Source organism: Thamnophis elegans, chromosome 8 (assembly GCF_009769535.1).
Source record: "Thamnophis elegans isolate rThaEle1 chromosome 8, rThaEle1.pri, whole genome shotgun sequence".
Taxonomy (NCBI): Eukaryota; Metazoa; Chordata; class Lepidosauria; order Squamata; family Colubridae; genus Thamnophis; species Thamnophis elegans.
This window is the reverse complement of record NC_045548.1, coordinates 78,532,464-78,549,964: the sequence shown is the minus strand read 5'-3', so window position 1 is coordinate 78,549,964 and position 17,501 is coordinate 78,532,464. Positions and strand designations below refer to the sequence as shown.

General features: G+C 49.8%; 1 protein-coding gene across 1 annotated transcript in view; it reads right to left on the bottom strand.

The window, feature by feature from the left end:
• RHPN1 (rhophilin Rho GTPase binding protein 1) overlaps positions 1-17,501 on the bottom strand; it is a 55,220-nt gene that overhangs the window by 10,087 nt on the left and 27,632 nt on the right. Inside the window, 10 exon segments of the mRNA XM_032222984.1 lie at positions 1,317-1,346; positions 1,349-1,414; positions 1,417-1,509; positions 7,163-7,282; positions 8,456-8,612; positions 9,439-9,626; positions 11,178-11,344; positions 12,603-12,727; positions 15,851-15,928; positions 16,602-16,677. Coding sequence (XP_032078875.1) covers positions 1,317-1,346; positions 1,349-1,414; positions 1,417-1,509; positions 7,163-7,282; positions 8,456-8,612; positions 9,439-9,626; positions 11,178-11,344; positions 12,603-12,727; positions 15,851-15,928; positions 16,602-16,677 — 1,100 coding nt within the window.

Genomic DNA, 17,501 nt, shown 5'->3' with positions numbered 1-17,501 from the left:
CCCCCCATGAAAATGTAACTCTGTGGCTTAAGAGTCCTCTTGGACGCATGGTTACTATCGGAAGGGTAGGTAGAAACTGTGGCCCAGATATCTTCACCCTGTTTTGGTCAACGCGTTGACTGCAACCCAACTAGACATGTTGACACTCATTTATGTCCTTGTCACCACAGGGCAGATTACTGCAATGTATGGCAAGTGGCACCCCACTACCCCCTTGACGACGGCTCAGAAACTGGGATTGGAGCAAACTGTGGCTACTAGCATGCCAACAGGCCACAACTGTTATGGCTATCTTTCATCTGTGCTGTGGGTGTTGTATTACACAAGGTTTCCAGGCACAATTCCAAGTATTAATTTAACCTTTGAAGCCCTACATGGCTTTGCTTTTAGATCTTAGATATTGGATGTATCGTTGTCTAGTGAGAAGAAGGACCAGGGGTGACATGATAGCAGTCTTCCAGTATTTGAGGGGCTGCCACAAAGAAGAGGGAGGTCAACTTATTCTCCAAAGCATCTCAAGGCAGGAGAAGAAGCAACGGGTGGAAACTCCTGAAGGAGAGAAGCAACCTGGAATCAAGGAGAAACTTCCTAATAGTGATGAGGACACCATTAACCAGTGGAACAACTTCCTTTCAGATGTTATAGGAGCTCCATCACTGGAGAATTTTAAGAAGTGCAGGGGGTTGTACTAGAAGACTTCCAAGTCCCCTTCCAACTCGGTCATTCTGGTATTATTCCAACTTTATCCCTTTTTGAGCCAAAAGGATTGTTCACTTGGGGGGGCCAGGGATAGCGAAGACCACATTTCTCTTAAGTCCCCCCCTAAAACAAAACCAGTTACAGGAACTGGGTATGTCTGAATCTAGCGAAAAGAAGAGCCATGGGTGAATGATAGCAGTAGTCCACATCTAGGGGGGCTGTCAGAAAGAAGAGGGGGGGGGTTCAACCCTTCTCCAAAGCACCAGAAGACAAGATAGAATTTATGGATGGAAGATAATCAGGAGAGAAATCAACCTGGAATTAAGGAGAAAACTTCCTGACCGTGAGGACCATTAATCAGTGGAACAGTTCCAGAAGTTGTCTTCTGGCGGTTTCAAGAAGAGATTGGACAATCGTTTATCTGAAATGGTCTGGGGTCTCCTGCTAGAGGAGGTAGGTAGGTCTGGGACGACCTCCAAGGCCCCTTCCCACTCTGTTATTCTACATTCTGTTTTCAGATCTAAACAAGATTGGATTGGTAACCTGAGGAATCACACAACCTGTTGGGAGAGAGAGAGAGAGAGACAGAAGCCCAACCCCACCATTTGTTCACTTACGATGGATATCTGGGGCTTCCGCTGTTTCAAGAAATCTTCCTCGTGGTCAATTTCGGAGTATTTCACGAGGGACCGTTTGTGGGCCAGTGAGAGGACCTCTGCAAGATATCCATCTTCCTCAAGACCTTGCACAAGCTGTGGATCCTCATTGCCTCCTCATGCTCGATTATGGCTTTCTTGAGGTGAGCTTTGCCTGAAAAAAAAAGCACAACACACACACACGTCCACCTTGGAGAACCAAACTCACAGCCCAACAACACAGCCTTGGTGCAAAGCCATCTTTTCTTTCTGGAATTCAGGCCTGCCAAACTTTCTATTATTCTACTATGTATTTTCTATGGTGGGAAAATGGGAGGGGGGGATTGTACAGAGTTAGATGATATGCAGCCATACTAACATTCTTTCTAGAAAGCCAAGGTCATCTTTTGTGTCTCTGCACCTCTGCACCTGACCGGAACTGGATGAGTGGAACTGCCAGCATGGCAGTGGGAGATTGGACCATGGGATGGGCTTGTGGGTGTGGGGACAAGATCTTGAACTTCACGGGGTGGGGAAAACCGGAAAGCTTTCAGATTTGGGTTTTCCAGGATGTGCCAACGTGGCTCTCTTAATCAATTGGAACTTTGAGGAATCTTTTGCCTCGGACTCTGATTTAATTTTGGATGCTATTTGCAACCCTGACACTTGGGTTGGCCATTTTTTCTGAAGGACCCTGGTTGATCCTTCTCATAAATCCATCAGTAGACGATTGTAGAAGAAAGCAAAGAGCAAGATGATCCCTTAGAAGGGACGAATGGAGTACTGATGGGTATTTTAGAGAGGAGACAGCAAGAGGCAGATGTGGAGGCAGAGAAGATATTTAGATTCTAAACAACAGGGACATGAGAAATATACAGGTTGATAGCAAAATTCCATGCAGAAAATCCAAACAAACTGGGACACCACACACACACACACACACACACACACACACACACTAAATCCTATACCTGTACTCAAATTGTTTTTGCTTTGCACAGGTCGCTTTCATAAAGTGAGGGGAGCCTGGAATGTCAACCATAAAGCATTTGCATGTCTGTTATCGTTGCCTTGGTGAGGAAAGTGGGGGGGGGAGTGCATTCACACATATCTTTGGCAGAGTCGGATTTCAGATTACTATAGCAGCTTGTGAGGTGTGTACTTCGTTGGAGAATGTGATTTAATGACACAGAAACAGGGGCAAAGCCCAGCCATAATTTAAATGAGGTCAGATCTGACTGCAACGGGATATTGCCAAAAGGTGTTCTAATAAATGACTGGATTTCTTTTGAAACTTGGCTCAAGGCTCATTAATTAATTAGGGCATCTTTTGGAAACCTGGAAAGTGGGTTGTCAAACTTGATTTCATTGAAATGGCAGGGACCTGCTACGCATGTGTTTAAATATTTTTGGGGGGAGGGCTTATTTTAGCGCATGCGCTCAAATCCCTATTGGGCTTATTATTGGGGGAGGTTCTTATTTTTGGAGAAACCAGGGTACAAATATAATACATCAGAACTCCAATGTACATGAAAACGTAGAAGTTGGAAGATTATCATATGTACATCTAAATCATATTATTAGTATTTGCATAAAGCAAATTGAGCCGGACAATGTACCATTCACTAAGTATTTATAATATATATGGAAGGAAAAAAAAAACCCTGATAAATAACATTACAACCCCCCCCCCCCGACAAAACCTCTCAATGCCCAGGAAAAGTCACACTGCTCCATCCATCAACACCACTGAGAAACTGCCCTAGCAAAACTGTCCTCTAAATTTTGACAGTGTGCTGCACCACCCACCCCTCCCCCGGTACCCTTACCCTAAATTAAAATACGATCTTCCGAGCGGACGGAATGAGCTTAATTTTTTTTAAAAATGGAAGTCGTTCTGCGCGGAGAAGTCGTTACAATTCACCACCGACAAAAAAATGTTGCCCCTTATAGGAAGCAAGTCTATATTCTGCACGTGGCTGTTGGCGCGTGTAGAATCTACGACACAAATGAACATCACAATACAGGAGTTCAGCTTGGTGGCTAGGGGACTAAAGGAGAAGGTTCTAGAAGCTGTGGGAGCTCCATGACTGAAGGTTTTCAAGAAGATGGAACTTCTGCAACTGCAATTCCAAAAAAGTCCAAAATGAGAAACCCGCTTCTTCCTGGGCATGATGACCTTCCTCATCTAATCAACTGGCAGGATTAAACCCAGGAAGTCCTCTCTGGCACTGGCTCAAGGGATGTCTTACAACTTTGATGTCAACACACATCACACAGTGGGCAGCTTTCCACGGCTACCCCCGATACAGGCAGTTATTGTTCTGACCGAGGCTTCCCGAGAACATGAAGCAATAGCAATAGCAGTAGACTTATATACCGCTTCATAGGGCTTTCAGCCCTCTCTAAGCTGTTTACAGAGAGTCAGCATATTGCCCCCAACAATCTGGGTCCTCATTTTACCCACCTCGGAAGGATGGAAGGCTGAGTCAACCCTGAGCCGGTGAGATTTGAACCGCTGAACTGCTGATCTAGCAGTAGCCTGCAGTGCTGCATTTAACCACTGCGCCACCTTGGCTCAAGCAAACTCCTGGTCCCGACAAAATTCTCTAAGTCAATCCATACCTAAAGTTTTTTCCCAGGCTATCATAGTTTCTTTAACTTGTTCTTCATGCAATTTAAACTCCAATAAATATCCATATAGTTTTTTAATTACTTTTTCATCGGTGCCTGTTAGAATTTTGTCTAGCTCAGTCATTTTATTATAAAGACCTTTAGTTTTTCTATCTTCATTATCTAGATTGTATCTGTACATATGAATACCAGTTCATTTCCATCCCTTCTTGTTTCAACTCTTGAATAGATTTGAGTTCACCCTCTGCATTCAATAATTCTGTATATCTAACTGTTGTTCCTTTTTATATATTATGGATATGAAAATGCTTCAATGGTTGATATCCAGACTGGAATTTTCAAATAGTGTAATCTTTTAACCTTTTCCCAGTTTAACAGCAACGCCTCCCTTATATAATGTCTTCTAAAGTAACCATGTGATTTAGTTCCCTTATACCATAAGAAAGCATGCCATCCCAACAATAAGTCGTGACCTTCTACATTCAATAATGTAGAAGAGTTTTTTAATGATATCCATTCCTTAATCCCAGGGCTGTCTTACAACTTTGATGTCAACACACATCACACAGTGGGCAGCTTTCTACTGCTACCTCCAGATACAGGCAGTTATTGTTCTAACCGAGGCTTCCCGAGAACATGAAGCCAACTCCTGGTCCCGACAAACCCCCCCTTTTATTAATTTGCTGTGAATTCTGCTCATTCCCATCCAGCAAAGCCTTTTAAGGGAGGATTTATAGTCACAGACCTTATCTGGCTTGGAGAGCTGCCAGGCTGAGATCTGCAAAACTTGGCAAGGAGTCTCGGAGAGTCACGAACCAATGAAGCTAATTGTCTCCTGCAAACTCCACTCCCCTTTTGCTCCTCTTTTATTTCCTCTGGGAGAGGCCATTCATCGTCAACCTGTGGCCTTACTCCCAAGTCGACCCCTCTTCTTTGGCTCTTCCCTTCATCTGGTAACTCTGCACTTGCGCACACTGGGAACAGGCTCCAGCTGTTCTTCTGCCTCACTGATGTCTGACTCCGAAGGCAGCTGACAACGTGTCAGACGGCCCTGACCCCCCCCCCCCTCTGCCTCCAACACAGAGCCCTCATCAGAGCCTTCCCCAGACTCCAGGACTGGCCCAGGTACCTCCACAACCGTCTCAGTGTCCGAATCTGCTGCCAGCTCTGCTGGGGGGGCCACAACAGTTACATAGATGACCCCACACAAAAGGTGCCAGGTTTTGACCTTCCTCACCAGCATTGGTCAACTCTGAACAGGATCCCAACATGGTGTCTGCCCCACTCATTGCTTAAGTGGGGTCTTGTCTCCACACCCTCCCCTCCGCCACCAGTGTGACTCCAGTGCTCCTTGACCAAATCTCCACCACATTGTGTCCGAATGTCCATCCAGAGCTTACACTGGCCCAATAGAGCCGAGGTGGCGCAGTGGTTAGGGTGCAGTACTGCAGGCCACTTCAGCTGACTGTTATCTGTAGTTCAGCGGTTCTAATCTCACCGGCTCAAGGTTGACTCAGCCTTCCATCCTTCCGAGGTGGGTAAATGAGGACCCAGACTGTGGGGGCAAGTTGCTGACTCTGTAAACCGCTTAGAGAGGGCTGAAAGTCCTATGAAGCGGTATATACGTCTAATTGCTATTGCTATGTCTGATTATTTTTTAATTAAATGTTTTAATGAGTTTTACAATTATATACCTTTCCCCTTCCCTCCCTCCCTCCCGATCCCACAACCCCTCCCCCCCCCCAACCTCCCAGAGCAAATACAGGGTATAAACATTTAGCAAACATACGCTAAAATAAACTAACTAACTTTAGCATCATCTTTAACTCCCCCTTTGTGAAGCTAACTTTAGATAAGTTGTCATATTCCTTGTTCATTCATTTGCTCTACTTGGGGCTGCCCCCTGAAAAGTGTTCGGAGACTATAATTAGTCCAGAATGCAGCCGCGCGAGTGATATTGGGTGTACCAAGATACACCCATATTACACCTATCCTCCGGGAGATGCACTGGCTGCCCATTGGTCTCCAAGCACGATTCAAGGTGCTGGTTATCACCTTTAAAGCCCTACATGGCCTAGGACCCGGATACCCACGAGACCGTCTCCTGCCGCATACCTCCCTAAGACCAATAAGATCGCACAGGATGGGCCTTCTCCGGATGCCTTCAGCAGGACAATGCCGGCTGGCGACACCTCGGAGTAGGGCCTTCTCTGTTGCTGCTCCGGCCCTATGGAATGAGCTACCCCCAGAGATCCGGGCCCTACCCACTCTCATGGCCTTCCGTAAAGCTATTAAAACCTGGCTTTTCCCTTCAGGCCTGGGGCTGTTGACCTCTTGATTGAGGTCCAGCCCCCCTTTGATTGGGTGCATGCTGTGCTTCTTCTTAATCTTGTTGTATCTTATTGTTTTAATCCTTTTTTAATATTTTTCATTTCTGTAAGCCGCCCAGAGTCCTCCGGGATTGGGCGGCCTAGAAATTCAATAAATGAAATGAAATGAAATTCATAAGCTATCTGAAATTTCTTAGTCCCATATTTATTTTGAATGTAATCAATCCATCTTTCTCCATTCCAGCTTGTATTTCTCATCTGAATAGTCCTGTCTGATTTTTTTTTTTTTTTGCAACGTAGTCCAGCCTGACTTGAATGGCCGGCTGGACTGGACATTAACATCTGAATCACTGTAAGTCCATGTATTTGCCATACGCTAAATAAATAAATGAAACCAAGGAGAAACCGGAGAACCATTTGTCCGAGGTGATATAGGGCAGGGGTCCCCAATCTTTTGGATCTTACCAGGGATCGGTTCCGTGGAAAACATTTTTTCCAACCAATATAGTCCTCAACTTACGGCTTCCACGTTGCTAAGCGAGACAGTTGCAAAGGGAGTTTTTGTTGCATGTCACGAACTTTCTAGCCACCATTGTTAAGTGAATCACTGCAGGCGTTAAATGAGTAACCCAGATGTTAAGTGAATCTGGCTTCCCCTTTGACTTTGCTGGTGAGAAGTTTGCAAACGAGAATCACGTGACCTTGGGGACACTGCAACCGTCATAAATACGAGTCAGTTGCCAAGCTAACATGGTTGTAAGTTGAGGAGCACCTGACACTATTAGAAGCCTAGGAGGTGTCCCTGCTCTTGTCTGACTTTCCTTTCTGACGGGTTTTTTGGGGGGGGGCGGGGGTGTCACTCACCTAGTCGCCGGCGCGCTTCCTGGTCTCGCAAAAGTAAGGAAGGAGCCGGTCCTTCTGGCGTGGAGACGTGAAACTGGAGGAAGGCTTTTTCATGCTCAGGAAAATCCACCTCCGACATGACTTCAGAAATAGAGAAGGTGGACAGGAAGATGAGATGCTGGACCTTTCTTGAGCTTAGATCAGGGGTGAGGAACGATGGCCCCTTTATGACTTGAGGACTTCAACTCCCAGAATTCCTGATCTAGCATGGACCTATGGACTTCAACTCCCAGAATTCCTGAGCTGGTATGGACCTATGGACTTCAACTCCCAGAATTCCTGATCTAGCATGGACCTATGGACTTCAACTCTCAGAATTCCTGATCTAGCATGGACCTGTAGACTTCAACTCCCAGGATTCCTTAGCTGGCATGGACCTATGGACTTCAACTCCCAGGATTCCTGAGCTGGTATGGAGCTATGGACTTCAACTCCCAGAATTCCTGATGTAGCATGGACCTGTAGACTTCAACTCCTGAGCTGGAATGGACCTGTGGACTTCAACTTCCAGAATTCCTGATCTAGCATGGACCTGTGGACTTCAACTCCCAGAATTCCTGATCTAGCATGGACCTGTGGACTTCAACTCCCAGAATTCCTGATCTAGCATGGATTTGTGAACTTCAACTCCCAGAAGATAACTAACAATCTGAACTGGTCTCTCCGTACATCATCCTTAGCGGAGTGTGCAAAACACTGTCTGCATTTCCTGCGTCGCATGAGGAGAGCACCTCTTTCCCTTTCTGTCCTGGCCACTTTTGACAGAGGCACGATCAAGAGTGTTTTAACAAACTGCATCGCTGTTTGGCTTGATGGCAGCAGCAGCGTTTCAGACAGAAAGTCCCTACGGAGAGTGGTGAGGACAGTGGAGATGATTATAGGAAGCTCTGTTCCCCGTTATTCAGGATAATGCTTATAAGCGCTGTGTGCTTAGGGCTCAAACCATTGTTAGAAACCCCACACACCCACCTTCAGGGTCTGCTTTTGTTGCTCCCCTCTGGGAGGGGGTTTCAAAGTATTTCTAGCAGGACTACCAGTTCTGTAACCGCTTTATTCCCTAGGCCATCCGTCTGGGAAACTCGGAAGATTCATTTTTCTCACCATGTATATGAACACATCCAAACTGGGGAAAAAAGGCTTCACCATATAACATGGGGTCCTATATACACCTCAGACCTCTTTCCTCCCTACATAAGGACCTCCCCTCACCGCCTTCTCCCACTCCCCAGACAAGAGAAGCTCGTGGTTACTCACAGGGGCAGTCGCAGAGGGCAACCGCGGCATAGTAGTGCGAGAGAGCCTTGAAGTGCTCTGCTTTGACGTGCACCATGGAGGTCCAGGAGAAAGGCACGTAATCCTTGACGTGGGGCTGGGCCATGGTCTGGTGCACCAAGGAGTAGACTTCTTCCACCTGGGGAGGCAAAGAGGGGCCACGCTGAGGACGGGAAGTCCAAGGAGGCAAGCAAGGAAGAGGACAGCGTCCCCCCCCACATGGCCACCAGAAGCACATCTGGCTTGGCTTCCATAGTTCATGGTGTGATGGGTTCGTTCATGGTGGCGAACATCTGTCAGGTGGGGGTCATTGGGAGGGGAGGTGACGGATGGGGAGGGGTGATGGGGGTTGGCCCTCCACAAGCAATTCCATCAACAGACCCATCAACCCTCAACCAACCTATGAAGCCCTCAGAGTCCAAATCACCTGTACAGCCAACCAGAGGTGGCATTGACCTACCAACCCACACAAGTCCCCCCACAACCAGTCCTTCACCTGCCACCGACCCTTACCTGATGTGACCTTCCCTCACAAGACCCTCAGCTGACATGGCCCACACCTGACCCATCACCTGAGCCTCACCTGACCCATCGCAACATCTTTACCGGACATGACTCACACCTGAACCATCACAAGACCCTCACCTGATGTGACCTCCCCATCACCCTCACCTCACCCACCAGCCCCTCACCTGATATGAACCTCACCTGACGTAACCTCCCTCTCACAAGACCTACTGACTCACCCAAAGCCCTTATCAGCAGAAGGACAACACCCATACTCACTTCCCCTAAACTCTGCTGAAGAACGTTACCTGGCCAGGTAACAAAATGGTTAGAAACCAACCCCACAAGCTCAGAAAAGGAAGCTTCCCCCCCCCCTCGCTATGCCTGATCCCCTCTGGTGGGACTCCGGGGGCCTCCGCTCCCCCTTCCCCCTCCCTCCGTCCCCTTGGATATCCTACCCGGGCTGCTTCCTGGGCGAGCTGCAGGTAGCCGAGGAAGTCGCTCCGTGCTCCGAGCAGAAGGACCTTCTCAAAGACGCATTCCTGCACCTGGGAGATCATCAGCCGGACCAGCATGTTGAGGGAGGGGCTGCTCATGTCGAGGCTGGGGGCGTTGGAGAAGTTCTCCTTCAGGTAGTTGAAGGCGCCTGCAAAAGGAGAGGAGATCCTCCACTGACGACCACAGCTTAGCCCCGAATTTCCGTGGCTTAAGCGGGACAGTGGTGAATCCGGTTCTCCCATCGTCAGAAGTTTGCCCAAGGCTGGGGTCAGCAATCTGTGGCTCTGGAGCCACATGCGGCTCTTTCATCCCTCTGCTGCAGCTCCCTTTTGCCAGTTGGCTCCACAATTGATAGGGCTTTCGGTTAGGACAGGTAGAGGAAAAAGGACAACACGCTAGGAGGAGACTCTATGGTGGGGGAACCGGATTTCCAGTTGGCAAAGGAAAAAGGATGTCGCACTAGGAGACTCTATGGTGGTGGTGGTGGTGGGGAAACCGGACTTCTGGTTGGCAAAGGAAAAAGGATGCCGCACTAGGAGAAGACTCTATGGTGCGAGAACCACCACCAGGAAAAGAAGAAAGGGGGGAGGGAGAGAAGAAGATAAGAAGGGAGGAAGAGAGGAAGATGTCAAGAGAAAGGGAAGAAGGAAGGAAGGAAGGTAGATGAGAAGGGGAAGGGAAGGAGGAGGGATGGAGGACGATGAGAAAGGAAAGGGAAAGATTTGAATTCGCACCATGGCTTAAACTAAGCTGGACTGAGTCGGGGTGATTTGCAGTCTAGTGGGGAGTCACACCACAGTCTCGGCACAGGAGTCTCCAAACTTGGGAACTTTACGACTTGTGGACCTCAACTCCCAGAATTCTCCAGCCAGCAAGGGAATTGAAGTCCACAAGTCATAAAGTTCCTAAGTTTGGAGGCCTCGATCTTAGCCGATGGGGGGAAATTAAGAGATTTTATTTAGTGAAGGGAATGGTTTATTTTCTAGGCACGGAGTGCTACAGGTAGCATCCTGTATTCTGTTCTGTTCTCTTAACAAAACCTTGCTTAACAACAGAAATTCTGCTCCCAATGTTGGTTGTAAGTTGAGGACTACCTGTATATATGAAGATCGAGCTGTGTCCTGCTAATTTTGGTGTGGAATAATATGTTCTGGCCCGCCAGAAGGACAATGAGGAGGAGGTTGGGGAGGAACCTGGGCCAGTGCTGGAGTCTGGGAAAGGCTCTGATGGATTCCCTGCGTCGGACGCAGAGACAGAGCCAGGGCCGTCCGACATTTCCCAGCCACCAGAGAGGCAGCTGCCTTTGGAGGCTGAGATGAGTGGGGAGGAAGAACAGCTGGGGCCTGTTCCAGATGCATATATGCACAGAGCAGTTAGGAGAGGAGAACAACGGAGGACAAGGAGTCGACTCGGGAAGCAAGACACATGTGGAAGCTGAACGGCCCCTCCCTGGCTGGGGAATAAGTAGAAGGAAAGAGGAGTGGTGGTCGTAGGAGACAACAGTTTGTATTTCTGAAGATTTTGCTCATGGTGTTTCGTGCCACAAAGACTGCTTGCCAGAACTTAATTTCGGCTGGGAGCTCACGGCCTGGCAATTATCGCAGTCAGAACATAACATGTTGCATGAATCCCACCTCAACGCTATCTACCCCCAACTCCTAATTGGAAGAGCTGAGATGACTCCCCCAAGTCAACGTACCCGACGCCTTTTGGAAGGCCTCAATGGCGCAATCCACCCCCTGCAGAGTGGTACGGTCCTGGCGCGCGCCGATCTGGGTGTACAAGGCTCCGATGTTAAAAAGCACACTTCCTTTCTCAAACGCCAGGGCCCGCTGGTGAGAGGGCGCTCCCGTCAGCGAATCGTACCTGGGAAGAAGGGCAGAGGATAAGACCAAGGAGGTGGAGAAACGACGTTGTTACCAAGAGATGAGAATGTTTTGTAGTTGGAGGTTGAAGTGTGGGGGTCCTTGGTGGTCTCTGAGCTGGGCGGTTTTCTTGCAGACGTTTCATGACCCAACTAGGGAACATCATCAGTGTTACAAGAAAGGGAGGAGGAGGAGGAAAAGGGGATGATGATGATGATGATGATGATGATGATGACGACGACGACTGTGGTGTCCTGGATGATCCCTGAGCTTGGTTATTTTCTTGCAGATGTTTTATTATGCAAGTAGTAACTTCATCAGTGCTATCAAGGTTTGTGGAGAGGAGGTGTAGGAGGAGGAGAAGGAGGAGGTAGTGGTGGAAGAGGAGGAAGGAGGTGGTGGTGTGGAGGAAGAGGTGGTGGTGGAGGAGGAAGGAGGTGGTGGACGAAGAGGAGGAGGAGGTGGTGGTGGAGGAAGAGGAGGTGGTGGAGGAGGAGGTGGTGATGGTGGAGGAGGTGGTGGTAGTGGTGGAGGAGGTGGTGGTGGTGGAGGAGGAAGGAGGTGGTGGACGAAGAGGAGGAGGAGGTGGTGGTGGAGGAGGTGGTGGAGGAGGTGGTGGAGGAGGAGGAGATGGTGGAGGAAGAGGAGGGGGAGATGGTGGTGGAGGAGTGGTGGTGGTGGAGGAGGAAGTGGAGGAGGAAGAGGAGATGGAGGAGGAGGTGGAGAAGAACTGAAGGGTCCTTGGTGTTTTCTGAGCTCGGTGGTTTTCTTGCAGGCATTTCACGACCCAAGTAGGTAACATAGTCAGTGCGGGAATGTGTCAATCCCCTCTCCCTTTTACCACTGATGATGTTCCCTAGTTGGTTCACGAAACGTCTGCAAGAAAAACGTCAAGTTCAGGGAGCACCAAGGACCCCGCAGTCCTCCCCCCTCCCCCTCCTCTATTCTGCAAAACCCCACCGCTCTAGCACTGACAATGTTACCTAGTTGGGTCATGAGATGTCTGCAAGAAAATAACTCAGCTCTGAAGCACCAAGGACCTCCCCAATCCTCCCCCGTCCTCCCTCCCTCCTTCTCCTTATTCTGCACACCTCACTCCCTTCCAAAACTGATGATATTACCTACTTGGGTCGCGAAACATCTGCAAGAAAACCGCCAAGCTCACAAAGCCCGACAGTTCCAACCCTGAGCTACCAAGTTTTTTTTTTGTTGATTCTCTCTACACAACACCCCCAAAAAGTCCCTCCCCCCCCACTGACCAGTGGAAGAACAGCCCCAGATTGTGATGGGGCGAGAAGAAACGGTTGTCGAGGAAGTAGAGCTGGCTGTAATATTCCATCAGGAGTTCCAGGCCCGCCTTGTTCCGGCTGGGTGCCCGCATGGCCTGTTGGGGAACACAAGATGGGAGAGAAGGCAAAGAGCCATGAATAACAGAAGGGGGCCTTGGAGGTCATCCAGTCCAACCCCCTGCTCAGGCAGGAGACCCCAGACCACTTCAGACAAGTGGCTGTCCGGTTCTCTTCTTGGTCTGAGGGGTAATGAGATCATACCCCTGTCGTGGTCAGACCACTGCCTACTGAGGCTTGACTTCCGGAGGCCAAACCCCCACCGTAGGGAGGAGGAACCGACCAGGTGGTTCCGCCCCAGGCGACTTATGGACCCGTCGAGGTTCCAGACGGAGCTTGGGGTCATTCCTGATACTCTTGCCCACAGTTCGGCGGAGACTCTGGTTGCCGCCTGGCACTCGGCGGCGTCGGAGTCTCTTGATCGGATTGCGCCACTACGGCCCCTCCGGGTCAGTGGATCCCGGAGGCCTCCTTGGTTCACCGAGGAGCTCCGGGAGAAGAAACGCCGGAGGAGATGCCTAGAGCACCTGTGGAGGTCCGATAAGTCCGAGGCGAACCGAGCACTTCTGACTACCTGCACCAAGGACTATGTCCGGGCATTAAGAACTGCCAAAAGATCATACATTTCTGCCTTGGTTGCGTCCGCCGAGTCACGCCCAGCCACCCTGTTTAGGATAACCCGCTCCCTCCTGAACAGGAGGGATGCGGGAGACCCCTTGCAGGGTAGGGCTGAGGACTATGCTCAATTCTTGGCGGACAAAGTAGCTCGGTTTCGGTCGGACTTGGACTCCACCGCAGTAGATCCAGCCGAGACACAGGAGGACTACTTGGCAAATCATCTCTGGGTTGAGTTCCAGGATGTTGCCTCTGGGGACATGGACAAGGCCATTCGAGCTGTAAGTGCCTCCACCTGCATTCTGGACCCGTGTCCCTCCTGGCTGGTTGCCAACAGCAGGGAGGTGACACATGGCTGGATCCAGGCGGTCGTGACCGCCTCCCTTCGGGAGGGGCACTTCCCCGCCGTACTTAAAACGGCGGTGGTGAGACCCCTCCTGAAGAAACCATCCTTGGATCCAGCCATTTTAAACAACTTTCGTCCTGTCTCCAACCTCCCCTTTATCGGGAAGGTTGTTGAGAAGGTGGTGGCCTTCCAGCTTCAACGGGCCTTGGAGGAAGCTAGTTATCTTGACCCCTTCCAGTCTGGCTTCAGACCTGGTTACAGCACAGAAACCGCTTTGGTCGCATTGACCGATGATCTCTGGAGGGCCAGAGATGGAGGCTATGCGTCCATCCTGGTTCTCCTTGACCTCTCAGCGGCTTTCGATACCATCGACCATGGTATCCTTCTGCGACGACTGCAGGAGGTGGGAGTGGGAGGCACTGTTTTGCAGTGGTTCTCCTCCTACCTCTCGGACAGGTCGCAGTCGGTGTTGGTCGGGGGGCAGAGATCGTCCCTGAGGCCCCTAACATGTGGGGTGCCGCAGGGTTCGGTCTTATCCCCCCTACTATTTAACATATACATGAAACCGCTGGGCGAGATCATTCGGAGGCACGGGATAAAATACCACCAATATGCGGACGATACGCAACTGTATCTGTCCGCCCCGTGCCAACTCAATGAAGCGGTGGACGTGATGAACCAGGGTCTTGAGGCCGTTAAGAACTGGATGAGCGCTAACAAACTGGTACTCAACCCGGACAAGACCGAGTGGCTGTTGTGCTTCCCTCCCAATAATTTGGCTAATGTACCAACACTTAGGCTGGGGGGTCAAATTTTATACCCCTCAGATAGGGTCCGCAACTTAGGAGTCCTCCTGGACCCACAGCTGACTTTTGACCACCAGCTGTCAGCTGTGACCAGGGGGGCATTTGCCCAGGTTCGCCTGGTCCGCCAGTTGCGGCCCTACCTAGACTGGGAGGCTCTCACAACAGTCACTCGAGCCCTTGTGATCTCTAGGCTGGAATACTGCAATGGGCTCTACATGGGGTTGCCCTTGAAGTGCATCCGGCGACTACAGTTAGTCCAGAATGCAGCCGCGCGAGTGATAGTGGGCGCACCGCGGTTCGCCCACGTTACACCCGTCCTCCGCGAGCTGCACTGGCTACCTGTTGGTCTCCGGGTGCGCTTCAGGGTACTGATGACCACCTTTAAAGCACTCCATGGTAGTGGATCTGGGTACTTGAGAGACCGCCTTCTGCCGATTACCTCCCTTCGACCAATTAGATCGCACAGACTGGGCCTCCTCCGAATCCCATCTGCCAGTCAATGCCGACTGGCGACTACACGGAGGAGAGCCCTTTCTGTTGCAGCTCCGACCCTGTGGAACGATCTCCCCGTTGAGATCCGTACCCTCACCACCATCCAGACCTTCCGCGCAGCCCTCAAGATCTGGCTCTCCCAGCAGGCCTGGGGATAGGTTCCCAATTCACCCGCCCGAGTGTTGATTGCTGAACGAAAGTTGTGTTTTATTATTTTTCTTTGTTCACATTTTGTTTTGTTTTTTGATACTGCACCCCCCTCCCTCGTGATTGTAAGCCGCCCTGAGTCCCCTCAGGGAAAAGGGCGGCCTATAAATTTTAATAAATGACAAATGACAAATGACAAAGCCTCCAGCGATGGGAGCAGCAGGTTGGATTCCAAAGGAGACGCAGGTGAGAACCCCAGATTCAACTTCCTGCTCAAATGGCAGGTATGGTCCTCGGCTTACGACCACAACCGGCATTGTGATGCTACCCCTGCCATCTCGAAAAGCTGAACAGTTACCCTCCATGCAACACACCCACACCCCAGAAGCCTTCGCCGATAAGTATGCCAACTTCTGGAAGGTTGCAGGCGAGGCATTGCGACTGGAATTCTTAAGTTCTCATTGCGATGTCACAACTGCCACCTTGCAAACTTCCCTTGCAACACACACACACACACACACACACACACACACACACACACACACACACACCAGATGCCTTCGCCCATAAGTATGCCAACATCTGGAAGGTTGCAGGCGAGGCATTGCGACTGGAATTCTTAAGTTCTCATTGCGATGTTACAACTGCCATCTTGCAAACTTCCCCTCCCCCATGCAACACACAAACACACACACACACACACACACCAGATGCCTTTTGCCCGCAACTTCTTCTTGCTGAAAGGTGACACTCACCTGGCGTAAATCCACAAGGGTTTTCAGCTCCGCCTTGAAGGAATCCTCGTCTTCCATGTAGTGATCTTTAATGACGGCCTGGAATTGCGCACAAAATGAAAACACAGTTGTTGTTGTTGTTGTTGTTTTGTGCCCGGTCGTTTACCTGAAATCCCCCGCTTTCAAGGTCGCTGCGAAACCAAGTCCTCAACTTACAACCAGAAGGGAGTTTTTCTCTTGTTCTCGTGTGGATGTTTGTTAAAGGCATTTTGCCCCATTTTTATTACCCGTTCCTGCCACCGTTGTGAAGCGAGCCACGGCAGTTGTTAAGTGAGTCACAGGGTTGTTAAGTGAATCTGGCTCCCCCCATGGGTCAGAAGGAGATCATGTGACACTCCCCCCCCCCCCCGGCAGGACATGGCAGGCGTCATAAGTACACGCCAGTGGCCAATTTTGACCACGTGACTGTGGGGATTCTAGCAATGGTCGTAACTGTGAAAAACAGTCACAGGTCACTTCTTTCAGTGCAGTCGTAACTTTGAGCGGTCACTAAACGGAACGTTGTAAGTCGAGGACATCCTGTAAACAGCTGTCTTCAATTCTATCCCCCTCCAAACCAGAGAATTTCACCCCAGTTCCCCAAAAGAGAAACTCGGTTTTTAGGGAATGGGGAATGAATGAGAGATCCATCAGATTTAAGGGCTGTTTCACACCCACCTCTTTGCCCTCCTTAAAAGGCTGCAGACTGGATCCTTCCCCGAGATCTCCTTACCTTCAGAGGAGCTGCCCAGTCCAGGTCTTTGGTCTCCTTCAACCCCAGGGGGATCATAGGGACACTAATGGAGTCACTGAGAGAGAAAGAGAGAGAGGGAGAGAGGGAGGGAGGGAGAAAGAGAAAGAGAGAGGGAGAGAGATAGAAAAGAGAGAGAAAAGAGAGAGCAAGAGAGGAAAGAGAGAGAGAGAGGGAGAGAGAAAGAGGGAGAAAGAGAGGGAGAGAGAGACAAAAAAGAGGGAGAAAAGAGAGAGCAAGAGAGGAAAGAGAGAGAGAGAGGGAGAGAGGGAGAGAGATAGAAAAGAGAGAGAAAGCAAGAGAGGGAGAGACAGAGGAAGAGAAAGAGAAAGAGAGAGAGAGAAAAAAGAGGGAGAAAAGAGAGAGCAAGAGAGGAAAGAGAGAGAGAGAGGGAGAGAGAAAGAGGGAGAAAGAGAGGGAGAGAGGGAGAGAGATAGATAAGAGAGAGAAAGCAAGAGAGGGAGAGAGAGAAACAGAGAGGAAGAGAAAGAGAAAGAGAGAAAGACAAAAAAGAGGGAGAAAAGAGAGAGCAGGAGAGGAAAGAGAGAGAGAGGGGGAGAGAGAAAGGGAGAAAGAGAGGGAGAGAGAGAGACAGAGAGGAAGAGAAAGAGAGGAAAGAGAAAGAGGGAGAAAGAGAGTTTGAGAGACAGAGAGGAAGAGAAAGAGAAAGAGAGAAAAGGAGAGGGAGAAAAGAGAGAAAGAGGGAGAGAGAAAGAGGGAGAAAGAGAGAGGGAGAGAGAAAGAGAAAGAGAGAGAGACAAAAAAGAGGGAGAAAAGAGAGAGCAAGAGAGAAAGAGAGAGGGAGAGAAAGAGAAATGAGAGAAAGCAAGAGAGGGAGAGGAAGTGAGGAAGAGAAAGAGAGAGCTAGAAAGAGAGAGGGAG